The sequence below is a fragment of the Ylistrum balloti genome, unplaced genomic scaffold (genome assembly GCF_031769215.1).
Source record: "Ylistrum balloti isolate Yb309-2 unplaced genomic scaffold, AGI_CSIRO_Ybal_v1 Utg370010, whole genome shotgun sequence".
Taxonomy (NCBI): domain Eukaryota; kingdom Metazoa; phylum Mollusca; class Bivalvia; order Pectinida; family Pectinidae; genus Ylistrum; species Ylistrum balloti.
This window is the reverse complement of record NW_026782083.1, coordinates 1972052-1995793: the sequence shown is the minus strand read 5'-3', so window position 1 is coordinate 1995793 and position 23742 is coordinate 1972052. Positions and strand designations below refer to the sequence as shown.

General features: G+C 34.4%; 1 protein-coding gene across 1 annotated transcript in view; it reads left to right on the top strand.

Annotated features, from left to right (window-relative positions):
* The window catches only part of LOC132548349 (probable serine/threonine-protein kinase kinX), a 103295-nt gene that overhangs the window by 26361 nt on the left and 53192 nt on the right, over positions 1 to 23742 (top strand). Inside the window, exon 4 of the mRNA XM_060212205.1 lies at positions 12426 to 12498. Coding sequence (XP_060068188.1) covers positions 12426 to 12498 — 73 coding nt within the window. The remainder of the gene's footprint in view (positions 1 to 12425; positions 12499 to 23742) is intronic.

Genomic DNA, 23742 nt, shown 5'->3' with positions numbered 1-23742 from the left:
GTATGACATCATCACAGGTAGTACTGGTGTATGACATCATCACAGGTAGAAATGGTGTATGACATCATCACAGGTAGAACTGGTGTATGACATAGGCACAGGTAGAACTGGTGTATGGCATCATCACAGGTAGAACTGGTGTATGACATCATCACAGGTAGAACTGATGTATGACATAGTCATAGGTAACACTGGTGTATGACATCATCACATGTAGTACTGGTGTATGACATCATCACAGATAAAAATGGTGTGTGACATCATCACAGGTAGTACTGGTGTATGACATCACAAGTAGAAATGGTGTATGACATCATCACAGGTAGTACTGGTGTATGACATCATTACAGGTAACACTGGTGTATGACATCATCACAGGTAGCACTGGTGTATGACATAGTCACAGGTAGAAATGGTGTATGACATAGTCACAGGTAACACTGGTGTATGACATCATCACAGGTAGCACTGGTGTATGACATAGTCACAGGTAGAAATGGTGTATGACATCATCACAGGTAGTACTGGTGTATGACATCATCACAGGTAGAAATGGTGTATGACATAGTCACAGGTAGCACTGGTGTATGACATAGTCACAGGTAGAACTGGTGTATGACATCATCACAGGTAGAAATGGTGTATAACAGTCACAGGTAGCACTGATGTATGACATAGTCACAGGTAGAATTGGTGTATGACATCATCACAGGTAGAAATGGTGTATAACAGTCACAGGTAGTACTGGTGTATGACATAGTCACAGGTAGTACTGGTGTATGACATCATCACAGGTAGTACTGGACTGGTGTATGACATCATCACAGGTAGAACTGGTGTATGACATAGTCACAGGTAGAACTGGTGTATGACATAATCATAGGTAGAACTGATGTATGACATAATCACAGGTAGTACTGGTGTAAGACATAATCATAGGTAACATTTATATGTCAGGTATATGACTGGTAACAGTTTGGTGTATGATTTGATTATAAGTACATGTAGTGCTATAATAGCTTTAGGACAGAATGTAAGGTGCTGATTTGTCCTAGGGTTAGGGGGAAATCCTAGTGTTGACAATTAAATTCAGTGTTGGCAGGTGGTTTAGCCGTACAAACCAGCTTGTCCGCTGGCAGATAGCACAGTGGGATGTCACAAGAGCCAGATACACTGTATTTGTTAGGTTTACACATGGTCGCACATATAGGAAATAAAATTACTATTTTGATCTGTGTAGATGACTTGATATTATTAATATTTTAATATTTACAGTCCATCTTGGGTGAGACTCTTTGTATGCCAGGATAAAAACAATTGAATTGAAACAGGTAGTAAATATTAGAAGGAAAATACACATGTATGTTCGTCTTACTGTGTATGCTGTCTGCTAGAGACATTGTATGAAAATTTAGTTGTACCTATGAAAAGCTGATTCAGTGCAGTGATGTTCGTCAGACTACATGTGTCAAATATCCAGCAATGGTTCTACAGGTATGACAAATATCTATGTACTGTAAGTCACACTACAGATCGGTAGGACATTGATTAGGTTTATGTTAGTAATATTCTGGATCTTATATTTCCTATTCATGTTGAGGTGAGATCATTTAAGTCTTGAATATTTACACTTTCTTTTGGCGAAGATGTCAGGGGTTGTATTGCATTGGTAGTGAAGGGGTACGGAAAAAAGGGGTAAGGTGGAGGGGACGGTTGGAATCTTTTTCTGGAATGTGTCATTACATGTACTTTTGTAGTGTTGGACTGATAGCATGTAGTACTACTGATAGTGAGCCATACTTTACTCTTTGTGTGAATATCGGTATGGTTTCCGAGAAATACTTGTTATCTGTCTGTAGAATTTGATAATGATGTTGATATATGAAGGAAATCTTGAAGAGAGAATGTTTGTCAGTCATATATGATACATACTGGTGCAGCCAGAAACACTCTGATGAGATTTAAAGACCTTAGTTAAAGCTATGTTTTACTGTATATTGCTATTGTGAGTTTATAGTTAATAATAAAATCAATAGTTTCCATTTAATCTCAGAGCTGTGTTAAATGATGAATACTTGGTTATTATTTTCAGTCTGAGCTGTGAGCTCTGTGTCTTTGAAGAATTTGAGGAATTTTCTTGCTTATACGTTTAAATTGAATTATTTCCAATTTTTCAAGTATCATTGTTGGCTGTTTTGTATGTGAAGTGGTACATGACCATTCTAGGTTTAAGTGTTGCTGATAAATAGTTTGTCTGGTGTTCCCTCCCCCTCCTCCTCCAAATATTCATAGATACTATACCTACCAAAAAAACTAGTTATCTCGAACTGAATAGATATATACCACTGGTATGGCATTTTAACTGGCTTATAGTCAATTTGTACTTAACATTTCATAAACTTATATGATATCAATTATTGTTTCTTTGGAATCATCGAGGTGTACTGTCATCAAATTTCTTATCCATCTCTGAAAATGTATAATTTTCTCTGAAATTGCTATAAATATGTAAACTGATGTGCTTAAGGTTTTATTTGCCTGCCAATGAGAAATTGTTAATGGGGCAGAAAATTGGTTTGAGTTCTATTATCTGGCTTCCCTGAATAATTGAAATTGATAAAATAGCTTCTTCAGCATTTTTTAAATGGTTACATGGCCAATCACTTTTTTAAGGCAAGGGAGTTAATTTATCTATAAAGGGAGATAAATTGAAATTAAAAGTAAATTAGTCATGGAAAGTTATCCTATGTGATTTCTTGTCAGTTGGTTGATAAACATATTGTCAAACAATAATGACGATAGATTTTTATTTCTGAACAATTTTTTCCAAAATATTTTCATGACAGCATAAAAAAGAATACATTTTTAACACAGAATAGATGACCACAGTTACATCTCAAGTGTGTTGACTTTAACTATTGACATATTGATCGACAGATCAACACCATTAGCTCTTATTGTAGTGAACAATAATATGTGCAGGGCTCTGACATATTGGGATACATGCTTACCTTAAACACTTCCATCACACCTGTTCATAATCACTCAATTTGTTAGTACTAGCTCCCTAGGGCTAGGTATAGACCAGTTTGTTCCTAAGGGCCATATTTTACCAACAAAGTATGTCAGCTTGAGGTGATGGGATCTATTACTGTTTAACAGAGACTTGATACACTACCAGCTGGTCGGTTGTAAAATAAGCAGAGTAGATAAGATCTGCAAGCACCCTGAGTAAGTTAATTCAACTTTATACTTAATCGTACTATAGGGGCACCAGACATACCTGGTATAGTAAGTTTGCTGGAGGAAGATGACAATGTTGTCCTGTGATAGACTTCCATTGTTGTGTCTATAGTAACTTGGTGTCAAGGTCAGCACAAGGTCAAAAGTTGACAAACTGTGGTGGATGTTGTTACAAACCTAGATTCAATCTTCCCCGTTTAGATATATTTACCTGTGTTAGAATTGTTATCAGATTTAATCTGAAGAGTAATAGTTCCCAGTTCCTTGACAGATGATGGTTTCAGGAAACAGGGACTATTTCAGAATGAAGTGTATATAAGATAGCTTCATACTTGTTACCAAAGTGTGGTCCTCTGATTGTTCGAACTTACATGGGAACGATTTTCTGGCAGATACACCAAAATGAAAATATCAGTTTAGGACATGTGGTATGTTAGATTGATGTTTGTGTATCATTATAGGTGATTACAATGACTTTACCTGTAAATATGGCTGTGGTCATTTATATAGGTATGTAGTGTACTGTTGGTCTCCTAGATTCCTCTCTATAGTTTAGATGTAATATTCTAGAAATAGTAGAGGATTTTCCATGGATACTGATCTGTGCCAGATTTAATGTTGATTTAATTCTGTCGCTAACATAGTGATAGATTGATACAGTATTTGCCTTCCATGCAGAGACTTTGTGAGAGACAGTTTATTTAGAAGTTTGGGAAATGGTGAATTGGTTATGTAGAGGTTTTATTTAGTTATCTAGATTTGTGAATAATTCAGGCACTAAGTGTCCGAAATGTTATAGAATTATTGGTACGTTATCTTTCAATGTGTATTCTTCTGAATGAGAAAAACACATTCCATATGAGGATTTATCTGTAGTTTCATTTTCTAATAATTCCAAATTCAGTATAAGTGTGGAATGGATTGATTTTTACACATCTTCGTTTGTTTTTTGCTTTTAGAGCAAACGAAAATACAATCAAGTGTGCGACAGATCATATACAGGTCATTGATCAAACAGTGAGAAAGGTCATCTTGTCTACCTCTCAGTCACCATACACTTTACAGAACATAAACACTGCCTAATCCCTGGCCAGCACAGCCTAAGGAAGTTATAATAAGTCAGCTAGGCTGTTATTATTATGGTCAGGATTACCACTAAGTTCTGGCCTGGTGGAATTATATTAAACTAAAGGGTCAACTGTATACCATTTATACGTCAGGCATTCATAGCAAAATGACAACAAATGGACACCATGATATTGATGTCATTGAGGAAGAACATGATTCAGATTTGGAAAAAAGTATTTTGTCAGTCGAGATTGGAGTTGCTCGATTAGAAAATTCCTTCTCGGAAGATCTGAAGTGTGTCCAAGTCACAGAGAGCTTGTCACCTTTAACTGTATCTAATGAGGGATCAGGGAGTGAAACAGATGGTACAAAGCATGGAGTTGACAGTGACAATACGCAACCAAACCTTATCAATATTACTGACTCCAGCGATGACACACGTGATTATGTAACTAATCAGGTGGAGGAGTCTAGTGAAAAATTGAACCATTTCACTCAAATCATGGAGGAGGATGGAAACTGTGGCTGCATGACTCACAATAATGAAGATAGTGATAATTTTGATCACATGATTAAAAACATGAAGGATGGAAAGGATAACGATCACATGACTCCAAACATGGAGGATGAAGAGATTGGCAGTGGTAATGAATTGACAGAGGATGTTGATAGTACTGTATCAATGGTAAGTGTCTGTACCATTCTGGCATCAATAGCTTAATCAGTTTAGAGTCTTCTCAAAGTCTTAATTCCAAATTATCTGACTTGCAAATAAATTGAAGTTAGGTGAAATGAGGTTAGGAGAATGAGGAAGGAGGAATAGAGTTGGGAGTGAAGAGATAACATTGCAGGGAGGGGGAGGAATAGGGTTGGGAGTGAGGAGATAACATTGTAGAGAGAGGGAGGAATAGAGTTGGGGATGTGGAGATTTCATTGTAGGCAGGTGGAGGGATAGGGTTGGGGGTGTGGAGGTTTCATTGTAGGCAGGTGGAGGGATAGGGTTGGGGGTGTGGAGGTTTCATTGTAGGCAGGGGGAGGGATAGGGTTGGGGTTTGGAGATTTCATTGTAGGCAGGGGGAGGGATAGGGTTGGGGGTATGGAGATTTCATTGTAGGCAGGGGGAGGGATAGGATTGGGGGTATGGAGATTTCATTGTAGGCAGGGGAAGGGATAGGGTTGGGGGTGTGGAGGTTTCCTTGTAGGCAGGGGGAGGGATAGGATTGGGGGTGTGGAGATTTCATTGTAGGCAGGGGGAGGGATAGGGTTGGGGGTGTGGAGGTTTCATTGCAGGGAGGGGGAGAGATACAAAATAGGAAATGATTCAATAATTATCAAGGAATTGAATAAATTATCTAAATGTTTAATGCCACATTGTTAATTCATACTAAAAGGTAAATAGACCATCAGTAATCAGTACAGTAGATTTGTTGTTGGATTCTCTATAGAGGGATGTTATATCTCTTCATTAATGTTTTATGTATAGTCCTGTAGAAAACAAGAAAAACATTAAGCATGTTGAATGAGATTTGAGATCTGCTGTTACCATGAAATTTCATGTTTGCTGCTCTTTACATTGTTTGTTTATATCATATAGTATTTTTTAGAATTAATGTATTAATTTCAATCTTTTGAAGCTTGCATATATTGCATTAACTCTTTTAATATATTTTTTTTATTTGCATCTTTAGATTAATACATAAATCTATAAAAGACTTTACATTGCAGTTTGAAAATGTACCACTAAGCACTGTAGATGTGGCATACCTAACCTGAATCTATTTAAGTGATTAAAAAAAAAATTTTCCTTCAAATCATCTGTTCCCACCAACAAGAACATTCCTAAATCTGTTATGTATCAGACAACAAAAGTCATGAATTCAACGGTGCTGAGATTTTTCTCTAAGTTCATATATTGTCAAACTTGTCACACAAGTGAGCTGAAATGGCCTTTATAGGCAGGTAGTCTTTATATAGAGGTTCCTTTACTATTATTTTATTGTGTCGGGGCTCAAAACAGCCGTTATAGACCGATACTATATGCAGGTAACTAGCAGGTTTGTCAGCTGTATATTAGAATCTCTCGTGTATTAATATGGAAAAAGTTATTATAAAATCCAACACCTTATAACTCATGAGAAAGCAGATTTAATCACTAATTATATTTTGATGAATTGAAAAACCTTTTGAAAAAGTGGAATACCTATTGATATTTTGTTATTTTTACCTGTTCTTTGCACGTCTTGGTATTCAACTGAACCAATCGCCACACAGGTAACATACAAGTCCACATCTTTTATTTGTCTCTCACCGATATCACCTCAATCTCCGCCCATTTCCGTCTTCACCTATAATGAAGATGATCAGTTTGAAGTAAGTATGAGTGAAAAAGATGTGGACTGGATGTATAAGTTAAATATGTACTACACATACTCACTATACTCAACATGTGTTTTACTCACATCGTCTGTATTGTTGTATTTGTAAATAATTCATTCTTCAATGTCTTATTATATGTAAAAATATTTTGTACTGTCTGAAACTCTAATAACTTCTGTCTGGGAAAATGCTGTAAAATTTCATGCTTAAAACATTGGTAATTGTACTGCTTCGCTATTAAAAAAAATCACCATTTCCGTTTGGTGTGATCACGGTATTTGTTTTTAAAAAAATATTCAACTATAAAATTGGCTTCATATATGAAAAATGAGTTTCTTGTCTCTGTGATAATTAATTTCAAACTTATACATACATGTATCAGATCATGACATTAAGGTTTTTATTGTCCCTGCGTTAAAACCAGCTCCTAGATAGTCCTGTTAAAATCTCTCGGCTACTTTGTGTGTTATGTTAGTGACTATATAAGCCAGTGAGTTACTTCCCTTTAACTGCATGAACTTGTTATAACATTACACCACAGCTATACAAGTGTAATTTGAATAAATTGTTACACACATCACTATTCACGTACCTGAAATCCTCATCTGTGACAATATTCTCATGATATGAAAACCAAGAGCTTGTGAAAACTGTAGTGTGTAAGGCTCTTTTAAGTATATAATGTGTATTATGGTAAATATCTATATTTATTCTGTATTTGTATTTCCATATCTAATTACCATACAACCGATACCATATACACTGCCAGTTCTGTATATAAATATATATATTTTGTATGTAAATAAAAGCTGGTATTTATCATGCATGTATATATGCCTATACATTGTTTCTTGTACTTACTGTGTCTGGGTCTGTTAATGGATTTGTGTTGTGTTATTTCTCTTTAATTGTACAAATGTTGCATAATGTGCCTTGAAAGCATTTCTTTGTGGATCAAAACAGAATGCAAAATCTCTAGATTTGCTTTTTGCTAACAATTCTTTGACATTTGGTAATAAAAGACAATTGTGTAACCTGGTGAAGTTTAAAACTCTGTTCAAATATGTTTTATCAGTCAGATAAAAAAGCCTTGAATAAACAACTGATTTATAATATCTAATGCACAAATTTTGTCCATATGATTTCCAGGAATTGCATTCTGTTTTTCAAAGCCCAGTAATATAAACTCACCCTCCCCAAATCAAGGGAGGTTACTCTGCCATGCCCACCATCCACTATTAATGAATCTTGCTCTTAACATGTGTTGTTTGTTTTTTATGTGATATATTTCTTATAATATATTATATCCTTAAACTCTTGTGATAAACATTCATAGATATGTTCTTATTTATCTATATTTGTATGTTATTGCATCTTTTTCAATTTTCTCAAGGATGTAAAATAATTTTTAATGAATTGTGTGAGGACTTAAATATGAAAAAAAAACTGTTCAAATGATATAACAGAGGAAAAAAATTGTATTTTTCAGACTAAATTTGTAATGTAATATATTGATGATAATTTATACATTATTTTATTTGTCTTCAAAATTATCATGTAAGAACTATGATAATTATTTTTCTTCATTTTATTATTATAAAAATATCCAAGGAAGACATCTTCAATTAGGATTGTGAATCTGTTAAGGGAGATAACTCTTCACTTTATTTGGTAGTTATTTTATAAAACTTTCTTAATTTCTTGTGTCAAGTTGCCTGTTACACATAATAGACTATGAAGAGAAGCAGTTCTTGTTCGTTTTTCAGTCTATTAGCAAGTTTCAATTAAATGTATTTTTTCTGTTAGATCATTGACTTGTTTTCACAACACACTGCGTATGAGTATGTCTTAAAAAAATAAGAATCAATTTGTAAGAAAAGATTGTAAAATCTGAGCTGCTTTATGAAGCTTCCAGATGATGACAATGTCAGACAATGTTGTTTATATAATGGTAAGTATTTACGAGATGATCATGGGTGTTTATTATAACATTCCTCATGTTCCTTGTCAGAAATTCAGATTTGTATCTTTTGTTAACAAGATTTCAGGACATGTGTTGAATATAAAAATTCCTGCACAATGTTTTAAACATGTTCTTTTGTTTGATCTCTTCATAAGTTCAGGTTAAAGTGACAATAGTGACTCTGGTAATATGATGCAAGCTTAAGATTAGATCTGTAAATTTGCATTAGCTGCAGATAAGTCAATACATTTTATGATAATTGTTTTTTTGAAGGAAGAGAACCTCATGTTGGTGAGGGGTTGGGGTGTTTTATAATGATTAGTTTTTGGTAGGAAGAGAATGATGTTTTGGTGAAGGGGTAGTGTGTGCGGAGAGGTAAATGTTAAAATATTTATCTATTGCCTTTGAATAATTTTTTCTAAATGATTCATGATCATTAAGTTACATGTGCTTATAATGAAAAGAGATCAATATTAATGACAAATTAAACCTATTTAGGAATTCAATCATTTATAAATCATTATCAAAGTGTTGATAACAAGAGCCAAGTTTTCAAAATGCAATTTTTTCTTAATCAGTAGAAAGGATTCATTTGTTCTTACTAAATTCAGTTGCATCTTCAAACAATAGATGATTAAATGAGGTATATGCTAAAAGATGCGATAGACATAGAAAGTGATACGACAATCAGCAGGCAGAATTCACACCTGGAAATTCTTATCATCATATGTAGGTATCCACATTTAGATCATAGATTACAACATAAAATACATGTACACCAACATAAGAAAGGTCTGGTAATGTAATCTCTAACACAAAGGGGAAGGAAGTAGTATGTAACCTGTAGTTATACTTAGATGATAAGTAGGACTACTTATGTACTGTACATATTCTTTGTCTGGCTGTTAGTGTGGGGATTAGGCAGTACTGTGGAAGGTACTGGATGGGGAGCATTTTTACAGTAGCTTGATCACATCGGAGGGTAGACTTTATTGGAGCTATTGGAAGTTTTCAGGTATTAATTAGACCTGAAAGTTGAAGAAAACGTAGCAAATACACTAATTGTTCTTATAACAAAGCTGTTTATATGATTTGTTCAAATAAAACTTGAAAGAAAATCAAAGGGCAGACAACTAAAACAGACCAAGACATACATTGATGTGTAGGTGGAACTTTGAAGGGGAGACAATTTGGTGATGGTTTCAAATTACCACCAGCCTAAATATGGATAAAACTTGAATCAAATCTGAAAGTGTTGTAGAGAAGATAAAAGACATCAACATTTTTATTATAATTAACAATTTAAATTCCATAGCGATGTAAATTTCATGTCATTTTATAATTCATTATTCAGTGCAGATGTCGAGTGCTAGCTGTTAGAAAGTCAGCTATGTATAGAGCTAGCAGTAATTTAATCAAAGCCATCATGTTTATAATGCAGCTTTTCTGGCAGTTCACATAGAAATGTAATAATTTGATAATCTTACGGCCAGTATATGAAAAAGCTCACATGCTAGAAAATTCTCTTGACATAAAAGGACTTTCAGTTCATCAGCATTCCTGTAGCTGAAATGTTACATTATGATAAATTCCGAAACTATGGAAACCGATTCAGATGTACTTTTGATTTCTTTATACTTGAAGAATTCTGGATTAAGATTTGTTCATTGAAGACAGAACATTACATACTTTTATATATAGGGAATTTAGTATATCTTTTACGTAGAGGTAAACCAGACTTCATCATTATGATGGGTGATTCCACTTACAATCAAACTGGCTGGTGTCTTTGAGTACATAGAAAATGTTATTTTCATATTCTGATAGGGATAATGTTGTATAAAATGATATAAGGGGTAATATTGTCTATAATGATAGAGAGGTAATATTGTCTATAATGATAGAGGGGTAATATTGTCTATAATGATAGAGAATGATAGAGAGGTAATATTGTCTATAATGATAGAGAGGTAATATTGTCTATAATGATAGAGGGGTAATATTGTCTATAATGATAGAGGAGTAATATTGTCTATAATGATAGAGGAGTAATATTGTCTATAATGATAGAGAGGTAATATTGTCTATAATGATAGAGGGGTAATATTGTCTATAATGATAGAGGGGTAATATTGTCTATAATGATAGAGGAGTAATATTGTCTATAATGATAGAGGAGTAATATTGTCTATAATGATAGAGAGGTAATATTGTCTATAATGATAGAGGGGTAATATTGTCTATAATGATAGAGGAGTAATATTGTCTATAATGATAGAGGGGTAATATTGTCTATAATGATAGAGAGGTAATGTTTTCTATAATGATAGAGAGGTAATATTGTCTATAATGATAGAGAGGTAATATTGTCTATAATGATAGACGGGTAATGTTGTCTATAATGATAGAGGGGTAATCTTGTCTATAATGATAGAGAGGTAATATTGTCTATAATGATAGAGGGGTAATATTGTCTATAATGATAGAGGGGTAATGTTTTCTATAATGATAGAGGGGTAATATTGTCTATAATGATAGAGAATGATAGAGAGGTAATATTGTCTATAATGATAGAGGGGTTAATGATAGAGGGGTTAATATTGTCTATAATGATAGAGGTGTAATATTGTCTATAATGATAGAGGAGTAATATTGTCTATAATGATAGAGAGGTAATGTTTTCTATAATGATAGAGGGGTAATATTGTCTATAATGATAGAGGGGTAATATTGTCTATAATGATAGAGGGGTAATATTGTCTATAATGATAGAGGGGTAATATTGAGGCACTCTTTCCGTGTTTCCGCTCTTTGGAACATAGCTACTGAGGCAGCTTTGGCACCTATTTGAAGATACTCACTGTACCTTAGTAACCCTTAGTCTGATTAGTGAGGTTGTTATGGGCTTCAAATTGAGGCTCAATAAGGGAAATTTTGTACCATAATTTTCTTTTAATGATATCAGCCATGCTAGCATTGTTAGAAATATACACACAGTTGTTCGTCTTGCACCCCTCCAGTACATAATCAATTATACATGTCTGTGTAGAGTCTATATGAAGCACCTTAGTCCAAAAGTAGTAAATTAAATATTCATCTGAGTCCAGCTGTTCTTACATTGGAAAAGATGAGGAAAGTAAAGAATGCTTTCCTTAATCAAATCATTGTAGCCATATTGTATATGGGTATATACCAATGATTATACATCTTACTGCTGGTTTGGCCTGACTACCCTAGATAACCTGATCTGACGCTGACATACCAGGTAGCTGGCTTTTGCTGGCTTTACCCCAAATGAGCCCTCCACAGTGTTTGTGTATGTAGCAACTCATCACGGCTAGGAATCAGAATACTACTCTTTTCGTGCGCCATACCAGTTAATTTTTTCCTGTTGTTTTCTCCACTTGGTTTCCTGGTTTTCGATAGTGGCTGTAGAACTCCCAGAATTCCTTCTGAGTGTCGTCTGCTCATTCTTACTTCAGGAATAATATCCCAGATAAAATTCTTTGAAACTGGAAATCAAAATTGAAATTGGATTTAAGCTTTCGTTTGTGGTTATGAAATATTTCAAAATACTATAAAGAACAATTTTACTGACAAAAAATCAAATTCTACAGAAACAAGTCAACTTCACAGAAAGTAAAATTGTGCAGAAATTTTCTAGTGTTCAACACCTGTTTCAGAATAGGATTTTATTACCTGTGCCAAAATGTCGTATCGTGCTGGTTTGAGAAAACCTGTTAGTAAATTATCAGTTTCTTCTAAATTCCAACAGGAGGTTGTTACTGAACAAAAGGATAATAAGACTGTGACGACCAAGACACAGGAAACGACCACGACCAAACAAGGTAAGTCTACCTTCTTTCTTGAATTATCATTAAAAAACCTCACTTTGGATTAAAAAGGAATGTTACAATGGTGTCTGGATGTTTTAAGTGGATTGCCAACTGCAAAGCTGCCCAAGTGCATGTGGAGACCATTTTGAATAGACTGATTTTCAGTGTAGGAATTTTTATGGCATACCTCTGGCAAATTATCTACAATTTCTTTTTATTACAAAGGCTTGTGGTAAAACAAAAAGAAGAATGTGTATGGCTTCAATTAGGCAAAATGCATATAGAAATGTGTTGGGATTTTTCATTGTTTTCCCGTCATTTTGATGTAGGTTTGATATAAGGTTTGCGGATAAATTGAGCTTAACATACTTATATCCTTTTGATGAAGGATAGTGGCATGCTGTATAAACTTGTTCTATCGCTGAATGTTCTGGTATGGATTCAGGATAGTAACATTTGATAAGAAACAAGAGTTTCAGAGGGACTGTTCATAATCCTATTACAAAATACCTGGTTGTTCAGAACTACCTTCCAGTAGTCTCAAGGCTTGGTGGAGAACTAGCATGCATAAGTAGTGATGAATCCAGGAGTATGTATGTCATTTCCCCTGATGGGAGTGACGTGTAATACTGATGACATCTATTGTTGTTGAGGGGTGGGAGGGAAGGTATAGGAATCTGGCATCCATGATCCTCTTAGTGATAGCAGCAGTACTGACACTCACTCGTACGATAGATACATCATGTCTCGAATCTGAAGAAATCTCGTTTTTGGAGTCCCAGCAACATTGTGGTCTTTTGGCCAAAGCTCAGTTATCATAAAGTGATAAGTTTATTTCAGCATCACCTCTCACTGGATAAGATAAATCAGTAACTACATTTTATGAATAAACTAAGTAGAAATAAACTGCAATAAGCTCAGGGTAAGTTGGTACTAGTTTATTTCATATTGTCGACTGGTTTCGCCCCCTTATGGGCTTCGTCAGAACTGTACAAGAAAGAAATCATCCCCCTGAAGTACACAAAGTGTGGGCATGCATCTTTATAACGTTATAATGGAGGTCACGTTTCATGAAAAGTTAAGTTTCTGGAGAAAAATACTTGTTTTCCATCTTTAAATGTAAGTCTGTTAATTAGAAACTAGTCACAATTAAAAAAAAGTCAGTGATTTAAAACTTTTATATTAATCTTCCCTTGCCTCCTTATCACTATCAATGGTACACACCAATTCCTTTCAGTGATATTGGCAGCATTATACAGTACAGACCACATTTATATTTCATACAATACGACTGGTCAGCAACGTACCTGTTCAGGTGTATATTCCATCTGTTACCTGTTAATATGTTTGCCAACCTGTTATTTTAGGGTATGTATATATTCACTGGTAGAATTTGATTATTCAAAACTCTGAATTTATATAGACAAAGTCTCATGGTGACCGATTGCAATGACCTTCATTCAGCCTAGTGTGTCGTGCATCCATAAACAATTCAACATTTTCAATTTCCTCTGATCTGATTTCAATGGCTCCAGAGTCTCACATTTCCCAGTGGGGAGGGGGTAAAGTTTACTATAGTTTATATAGGAAAACTAGATTTTTGAGCATGATTTGTTTTATTTCCATTGGAAATATTTTAAACTTGGTAAGAATTATGAGTGAAGGATGACGACTTGATGGTATACCCATATTAATCCTGACTGTCCCCTAGAGGCTGATGGGTGGGGCCAAAAGTTGTCAAATTGACATAAATTTCAAAAATCTTCTTCTCAACACCCAGATATTTTAGAAACAAATGCTCTGTATGAATGGAAGCATCTTAAGGTGCTTTAATTACCAATATGAGTCTCACATTTCTTCCTTGGTAGGAAGGGTTTTTTTCCTGATTTTACTGTAAAATTGTATTTTTGTGCATAGCATTGGTTATTTCCTACTGGAAATAACTTTGTAAGAACTGTTAGTGTAGGATGACAGTTTTGATGGTATGTATTGACACTGGCTTACTATATTCATTGTCACAATTTCTGTTTCATGACACTTGATAACTATCCTTTAACCTTTATATTCAACATTACTTATCTCTGATTACCATCAAGGCCGCCAGGCCTCTTGTTGAGTTTGTGTCGGAAATACAAGAGGATGATAAATGAATTTAGAACCTTGTATCTCTTAAGTTTCAAATTATTTACAATATTGCAGATAAAATGCAAATTCTGCTGTAATTGAAAGACATTATTGTTAGTTTTTATGCCCCTTTCATTTTGTGGAGGGCTTATATAGTGTTTATCTGTCCTGTCACATATCGTCCTCTTCCTGTCCACCACATTCCAATCAATGTTATATTTTGAGAGCCTCTCAACAGATTTCTTTTATATTCACATCATAGTATCATAACATCGATTTTTACACCAGTATATACAATACGTATATCATTAAACTAAGGGACATGAGTTTTGGCATTTAAAGACTATTTAGTTGACTCTACATCATGTTGATATTTTCATCTCAAAATGCTTTAATTGTCCATGGTGGTAGTTTTGTTGATGTAACAAGTGTATCTTACCATGGGTTGCTCTTTGGGATAAATACGGTACATACTGACAAGTGCATACTATGATCAGTACATAAGGCTAACAGTATGGTGCTATACCCTAGAGATGATGATCTGTCTTGCCCTGACACAGATTGGAACGTAGATTAAAAGTTCACATTGCCAGCCTCATACATACCAAACATCCTTACTTCACTGAGTTTAATCAGTTTCCACACAACAGAATAAATGTTACTGCCAGTAGTTGTCTACTGATTGGGTTGTCGATGGGTTATCAGCGTTTACAATTGTTTATCATTGGGTAGACTGGGTTATCAGCAGTTACATAAGGTTATCAGTGGGTAGTGGGTAATGTCAAATTAAGAGAAAGGTCAGTAAAATGGTACAGAAGAACGGAAAAATGATTCTGTTGAATTCTTTGCCTCGGTGATTTGTTGCACTTCATCCATTTCACACGACTCATCTACTTTGTCATCCCAAAAGACACCAATGTTTCTTAGAGACCAATTTCTTTTTCACAAAGTCAATATTTCTCTGAAAGTCTCTGTGATCAGGAGGGTACAATCAATGATAGGAATCTTTCCTCAGTCCTCTGGGAAATCGTTTGTTTGTTGTTCTGGTATAGATCGTTTATTGCAGTGATTTGTTGCTGAAACTTCTTATAACATCATTACAAAGTGGTTGCCATGGTGACTCATTTAGAAGGAGTAGTTGGCTGGTTTGTCCAGACTTTATGTAATAAATATCCCGTACATGTCTAGATGGATATGTATTGCTGATAGAAGACAAGAAACTCTCTGATTATGATTCTATCATTTATAGTAATTAGAGTAAAGTTTTAAATAAAAGGTATTGTGATCGATTTTATGATAAACAATATTTATTACATTTTTGCCAGTGAAATATAGAAAAATATATCGTTGATAAGACTTATGCCAATGAAATGAGAGAACACAAATCATGTGATAAAATTGACAAATCATAAGCCTGGTACAAAAATCACAAAACCAGAAATCTGAAGGCGTTGTTTACTTGTGACTTGACCTTCAATTCCATGGTAAACAGTCATTTCCATGAAAGTCAGCAAACAATGCAATACAAATGACCTTATCAGAGATCAAATGCAATCAGTGACTGAACATTTTAAATGTGGAGCCAACACGTTAGACATTTCAAGGGGATTCGTGTCATCAACAATGACAACTGTAGGTTGTTGCCATCTTTTTAGCCACATAGTACCTTGTAACGGGTTAAATTCTCTTTTAACGTTTTACAGCAAATCTTTTTCTCTTAGTGACATGAGTAAATAACATTTTCAATGTGAATATAAAAATAAATGTACATCAAATTTTATTTTTAATGATTCAGACTCTATTTTGTCATTAGTTATAATGAGTAGTGTCTATGAAAAGCCTAGTCAGCTTCCTCTTTTTCTATTTATTCTAAACATGCCAGTTATTTGGCAATCTTGCTTTTGAATAGGTGATAAATAGAATATTTGATGGTGTCTTCAATAATAACAAATATATTTCACATGTGAAAGATACCAAAATATAAGACACACTTGTGAAACATATTTGTTACTACTGAAGACACTATTAGACATCCTCTATATATAGGCCATCAAGTACAGGGTGCTTAAAAACGATCATGTCAATTATTTTCTAACTCTGATAATTTTTGAAGATAATGAATGCAAAAGATGTATGTTAAATCATTGTACAAGTCAATGTCATAATGTTTCAAAAAGAATCTAGCTAAAATAGAATATAAACTTGATGAAAGTATGCAAGGCATTGAAACCATGCATAGAAAACAACCCCATTCTAGCTATAACAAGAAGGCTATGATTAATTAAACCAATTTGCCACTTTATCTTCAACAATGCAGTTAAATACAGGCTAGATTTAAACAAAACTTACACAGTAATGCAGGTCTATGTAAATTAAGTATGCACCATCAAAAAGAAATACGGATATTCTTTGATCAGAGTGCAGATCTAATTAGTGAGTTGACTTCATCATACCAAGGTGATCTGTTTTCAGTCAGGGAATGGCAGAATGACGTAGATTCGCTTTACAAAACCTGGATTTATGAAGAATTTATAATGAACAGGAAATACAGTCATCAAACATGGAAGATGGAAGAGAAAACCGTGCTTTACAAAAACACCAGGTTCATTGATACAATACACATGTATCATCATTGTTATACTAATGTATTGTTTTCATAATAATACCTGTTTCTTGTTTTTGTTTGGGGGGCAACTTTGTAGAGAAAAGTGCTGGTTATTACAGCCTGTGTAGGTATGGATGCATTCCTTTACTGGTGTCTGGCTGGCTGTATTATGACTACAGCCTTTTGAAGGTTTTTGATACTGGCCAGGTTTTCCGTGAACAAAGATATAACTGGTGGCAGGTCTCGTATCAGATACACTATCATATTCTCAGATGTTGAATAGCAGATAAAGCATCAAGGTTAGATATCAATTTATGATTTATAAACCCTAATCCACAGGATATGGCAATACATGTACCGTTTTGGTTTATTAAGAGCTTGGCTACTAAAGGCATGCCTTTATAACGGTGGCATGGAAAATGTGTACTGATGTGTGGAAATCAATATCAACCATTACAATTCTCTGAAGAGTGGAAATACATGTGAACTTTGAAGAGGATGGATGTATGGTGAGGATTCGGTGAAGATTGTATTACAACTACGTTTTTACATCTGCTATTTACTTTAAATCGTAACTCATGGTATTTGTTGTTGGAGCTTCTTCAGACTGTTGCTCTACAACGAGAAACATTCCTTGTTGATGAAAGTGCCTTCTGCGTGATCACTGTAGCATCTGATACAACTTGACTTCAGAGAGAGAATCTTGTCATTACTTTTGATGGAATTTTACTGGGTATATTTCACCAGGTAAAATCAGACACAGAAGAGATTCGTGAATTCGTGGATATCTGAATATATGTGACCTAGCAGACGACAGATATACTGTGATTTTGGAGACTTACTTGAAAGCACATCTGTAAATAAAGAAAGCCAAGGGATGTGTGCAAATTTGGACATTTTCTAAGAACAGATGATAGGAAATAGCATACTCAGATCAATTGTTCTTCATTGAAAGGAAAAGTAAGCCTAGAGGGTTTTGTGCACCATTAGTTTAAACATCTGATAATAATACTGACGGGACTCCCAAACCTGCTGTTATTGAAAACAGAAAATTAATTATGTACAACCTAAGGGGCCTAAAAGAAGGTCATACTTGTCTGTTCACTTTACTAGTAACAGTTGATGCCTGATCAGGTCAGTGTATACAGGTATAGTCTTCTACCTGAACTGCAGACTTTGCCATCAGAAAGTCATCTACTAGTCATCCACGCTCAGTCACTCCAATGTTCTGTGAGAAAGCATATGTGTATAGGCATGTGTGTGCTTAGTGTATAGGAAATAGCAGCACCATTCATTGACTAGACCATTCTGTGTATTTACTAGGAAGTTTATTCCTAGTGGAAGTTCATAGGAGACCCTCTGTGTCCGAAATATACTCGGAGAATTATATACGGAACATTGTTGGAGTTATCGTGGGAACTACTGTAAGGTGGTAGAGATCAATAGTACAAGTATGTCAGGTAAATATCATACTGATCAGTATATATGTTTTGTGTGTCATGCATGATTGATTTAGAGAAAGTTCTTTCACTAATATCAGGAGTACATCAAACAGGATATATATTATTATGATAAATTACCATGCTGATGGGTTTACGTCCACACAGACAAAATAACTTACAAAGATTATTATAAAACATTTAAGTGCATGACAAGTGACTGTAGAACACTTGTGAATGATACAATTATGTTGTTGGATTGAGTGACTTTAATTCCAACTAATTACAATATTTAGAGAAAAAAGATGGGAGTACATGTTTCTGGTTTAGTGCCCAGTAATCCATTGATGAGAGATCTGTGCCCCAGACTAGTGAGTTCCTGATCTATCTATAATGTGTTGCAGGGATTAAGCAGCGATTATATTATCAACTCCTACTTTTAATTTGGACACATGTAGTAACTTGATCTGATCAGGAAACCTGTGTGTGTCGGGGGTGGCAGTCAGATTATTTGTATGTCAATACACTTTCTTGTGCATGTATGAATTGAGTTAATATATCTCACTCTAGCTTCCAGTAGACCTGGAGTCTAGCTAGTGATATTTAACTGCTGGGCAATCATTGTAGATAACCAGGATATATAATTGTACCCAAAATCAGATATGTAATGCAGTGATAGGAATACTGTGTAATATTTACATTTGATCCAACCTGTATTTCAGGTTTACCTGTACCTCGATATTGGTAATGTATTAGATCGCAGCCCAAAAAGAAAATGTTTGTATGTGCTCCAAAAAAAAAAAATTTGGGGCGTTGGTCCATATAGTCACTCTATTGTCTCAAACAAAATTCATCTTTATCCTAGAAACTCTGTTGGAAAAGGTTTAGCCAGTGAGTAAGACAATCGAGGAATTGGTATTTCTTTCGTTCGTTGAGTAATGATGACCTTATTTTGAAGTCTCAGTGAAATATCCTTTATAAGCTTATGTGACTGGCTTTATAATGTTATGCATTTACTGTGTCTTTTATGTAAACATGTTTATATATATATACAAGTTAAAGTTACACCTTCATTGGTGATCTTTCATTCCAAGGACCTTTATTGAAAATCAATACTGTTAAATTATACCTGGTCTTTACTTACCTGTGTTCTTACATGTGTGGAGTAAATGTTCATAAAATCATGGAGCCTTTCAACTTTTCTCACATGTAAATGAACATTGTACTTAAGTAAAATCAATCTCCTGTGACACATTTTGGTCTAGTAGCGGTTGTCTCTGTCATCTGGGTCCATTACAGTCAGTCCATTGTGACACAGATCTAGTACAGGTTGTCTATTGTGACACAGATCTAGTAGAGTCTGTCTCCTGTGACACAGATCTAGTAGAGTCTCTCTCCTGTGACACAGATCTAGTAGAGTCTCTCTCCTGTGACACAGATCTAGTAGAGTCTGTCTCCTGTGACACAGATCTAGTAGAAGTTGTCTCTATCATCTGGGTCCATTAGAGTCAGTCCATTGTGACACAGATTTAGTAGAGTCTGTCTCCTGTGACACAGATCTAGTCTCTCCTGTGACACAGATCTAGTAGATTCTCTCTCCTATGACACAGATCTAGTAGAGTCTCTCTCCTGTGACACAGATCTAGTAGATTCTCTCTCCTATGACACAGATCTAGTAGAGTCTCTCTCCTGTGACACAGATCTAGTAGAGTCTGTCTCCTGTGACACAGATCTAGTAGAGTCTCTCTCCTGTGACACAGATCTAGTAGTCTCTCTCCTGTGACACAGATCTAGTAGAGTCTGTCTCCTGTGACACAGATCTAGTAGAAGTTGTCTCTATCATCTGGGTCCATTAGAGTCTGTCCATTGTGGCACAGATCTAGTACAGGTTGTATCCTATCCTACATGTCCAGTAATAGACTGACTAGCTATGAGCCTCTAAGATTTTGTAGAAAGTCGCTCAGCTAAATTCTTACATTAACCGATCTCCCTGAATTCTTACATTAACTGACCTCCCCTAGCGCACTAATGGTTTGAAACTTGGATAAGGTATAGAGACCAATATTATCAATTTTGATTTTATATACAATTTTAAAGTTCTAGAGACAGGGGCCAGTCTAGTCCTGTAGCGGCTACACAGTCTCATGTCACAAAGTCTCCTATCATATCAGTCTAATAGCCATTGTCTCTTGTGCATGTCCATGGAGGAAAATTTCCCCCCAAAATTGTGTTCAATTAAATTTGAAATTATTTACTGTTTGTAAATAAATCTGTATTTTGTGTAAAATATTTAGTATAAATAGAAACCTATTTGTGAAGGATATTTACCGTAAGTAAATATCAGTGTGATCGTTTTGAATCTATTTCTGCCTATACCCACATGTATGTCTGTCACATTGTGGGGTGGACTTCATTACCACATATATAATAGAGTTTTAACAAGATTATTCAGTAAAGTGGTTCCAGAAGACACCTGAGTGTTCATATTGAAAATCCTAATGTGATGCTCAAGATTTAAAATCAAGCAAAAGCATCGAAAGTGAAAATATATCATTATCACAGCAGATATGTATTTCTCATGTAGATTTGTGAAATATGGATAGAAATGTTTGATCCTGACCTTGAAATACCCTATAAATATATTATGAGGTGTAGAGCATGGTCCCAAGGCATTCAAGTCTTGCCACCTCACTGAGATAATGAATGAGGTTGTATATATTGGTTGTTTATTTTCTGGATAACATTTCAAAATTTGAAAAAAAAACATAAAACGATTCTAGCAGTTATCTCATTTTTACCTCAGCCAGTTTATGTACAAAGTCAGTGTTTCTGACTTTTTGGCACACATGCTGAGTGAATCGGGTCTAACACTTAAATGTATAGATTGTGAAAATGTCAACAAGGCATATTAATCTTGTCAAATACAAAAAGATGTTGTTAATTGTGTAGTTGATAATTTACATCTAAAATTATTTATATAAAAACCTCCGGTCAGTTTGAATAAGCGGGTAGTTAAAATGTGATTTTTTCCAATAAAAGCAAAAATTTTTCTTTCTAGCAATAGTTCAAACCCTTTCTAGTTTGTTTCATTAATATTCCAAATTGTTTGAACGTATCGAGAGACTGAATGTAATACTATTGATAAAGGCATTGGCATCACAATAATCATTCTACTGACCAGTAGTTTCCTGCCCTGATACACTGATAATTCAAACTCTAATTTATTTTCATAATTATGTATAAGTTGAACAGGTTCAACAATATTTAATTAATTTTGTCTGAAGGTTTACCATATTTGGCTGTATTTGGATGATCATCTAGTCTTTGAAATATCTGACTTGGCCAACATTGTAACGTAATATTTCATGTGAGCTTGAGACTGTGATCTTACTATCATATTATTACTGTTATTCCTGGTCTTTTCTGATAGTTGTATGATCTTTTCTGTTACTTTTGTGATCTTTTCTGTTACTTTTGTGATCTTTTCTGTTTCTTTTTGTAATCTTTTCTGTTACTCTTGTGATCTTTTCTGTTACTTTTGTGATCTTTTCTGTTACTTGTGTGATCTTTTCTGTTACTTTTGTGATCTTTTCTGTTACTTTTGTGATCTTTTCTGTTACTTTTTGTAATCTTTTCTGTTACTTTTTGTAATCTTTTCTGTTACTTTTGTGATCTTTTCTGTTACTTTTGTGATCTTTTCTGTTTCTTTTTGTAATCTTTTCTGTTACTTTTGTGATCTTTTCTGTTACTTTTGTGATCTTTTCTGTTACTTTTGTGATCTTTTCTGTTACTTTTGTGATCTTTTCTGTTACTTTTGTGATCTTTTCTGTTTCTTTTTGTAATCTTTTCTGTTACTTTTGTGATCTTTTCTGTTACTTTTGTGATCTTTTCTGTTACTTTTGTAATCTTTTCTGTTTCTTTTTGTAATCTTTTCTGTTACTTTTGTGATCTTTTCTGTTTCTTTTTGTAATCTTTTCTGTTACTTTTGTGATCTTTTCTGTTACTTTTGTGATCTTTTCTGTTTCTTTTTGTAATCTTTTCTGTTACTCTTGTGATCTTTTCTGTTACTTTTGTGATCTTTTCTGTTACTTTTGTAATCTTTTCTGTTGTATGATCTCTGTTCTATCAGTGAAGTTCCTTTTGTTTAAGCTGTGAGGTATGGTGTGACTGGTGTTAGATGGATGTAAGAAGGCGTTCTCTTTAGCTCTCGGAGTACATTGTAACATATGATGCAAAACTCAGAAAATGGTGTATGCCTTGGGGTATAAAAACTGCAGTTTTGAACGAGGCCCAATATCTAGGAATGACGATGTTGAAAACATTGAAGTGTGTAGGTGATTCTGGTTGTGTATATAGTGAAGAGTGGTTGTATGGTCTGAACTAAAGAAGCTAAACATGCCTCAGGTATAGCTCACCAAAGAGATACAGCTACTGTTCATATCTAAGACATGTTTTATGTATATTCTGTCAAACCAAGACACCTGAGTGATATCTGTTGACTGTTTTGTCTTCGGGATCACAGGCAGACTGAATCAGTTTTATGATTTTATACGGTAATAGTAGAATGGAATCAATAGACTTCAACAACCTGTTTTATACTCTCTGTCAATGTCAAAACAAAAATAATTCTTATGCATCTAATTTGAAACACAAAGATTTGTTAAAAAATTTGGTTTATAAAAAAAAAAAAGCAAGATGTTAAGCAAATTGCATTGTTAGAATATTTAGTTTTAAAATGCACATTATAGAAGTGTTTGTATTGGCTTGATATCATAAAATCCTATACAACATGGATCTAGCAGAGATATATGTCCATTAGTCAATAGGGATATATATTTCATCATTACGTATAGGGTGGGGATCAGGACTATAAATAAAACGAAGAACCTTGACATTCCTTTGAATTTGTCATACATCTGGTGTAGTTATCAGAACAAATTACCATGGTTACAGATGAAATTATTCAATGGAAATAAAAAATCATCCTGGATTGCCCAAAAGCAATAGTGATCTCCTGATTGTTGTGTCACACGAATTAAAACCTGAGATCAAACACACACTGGACATAGCATTAAAGTGTGCATGATC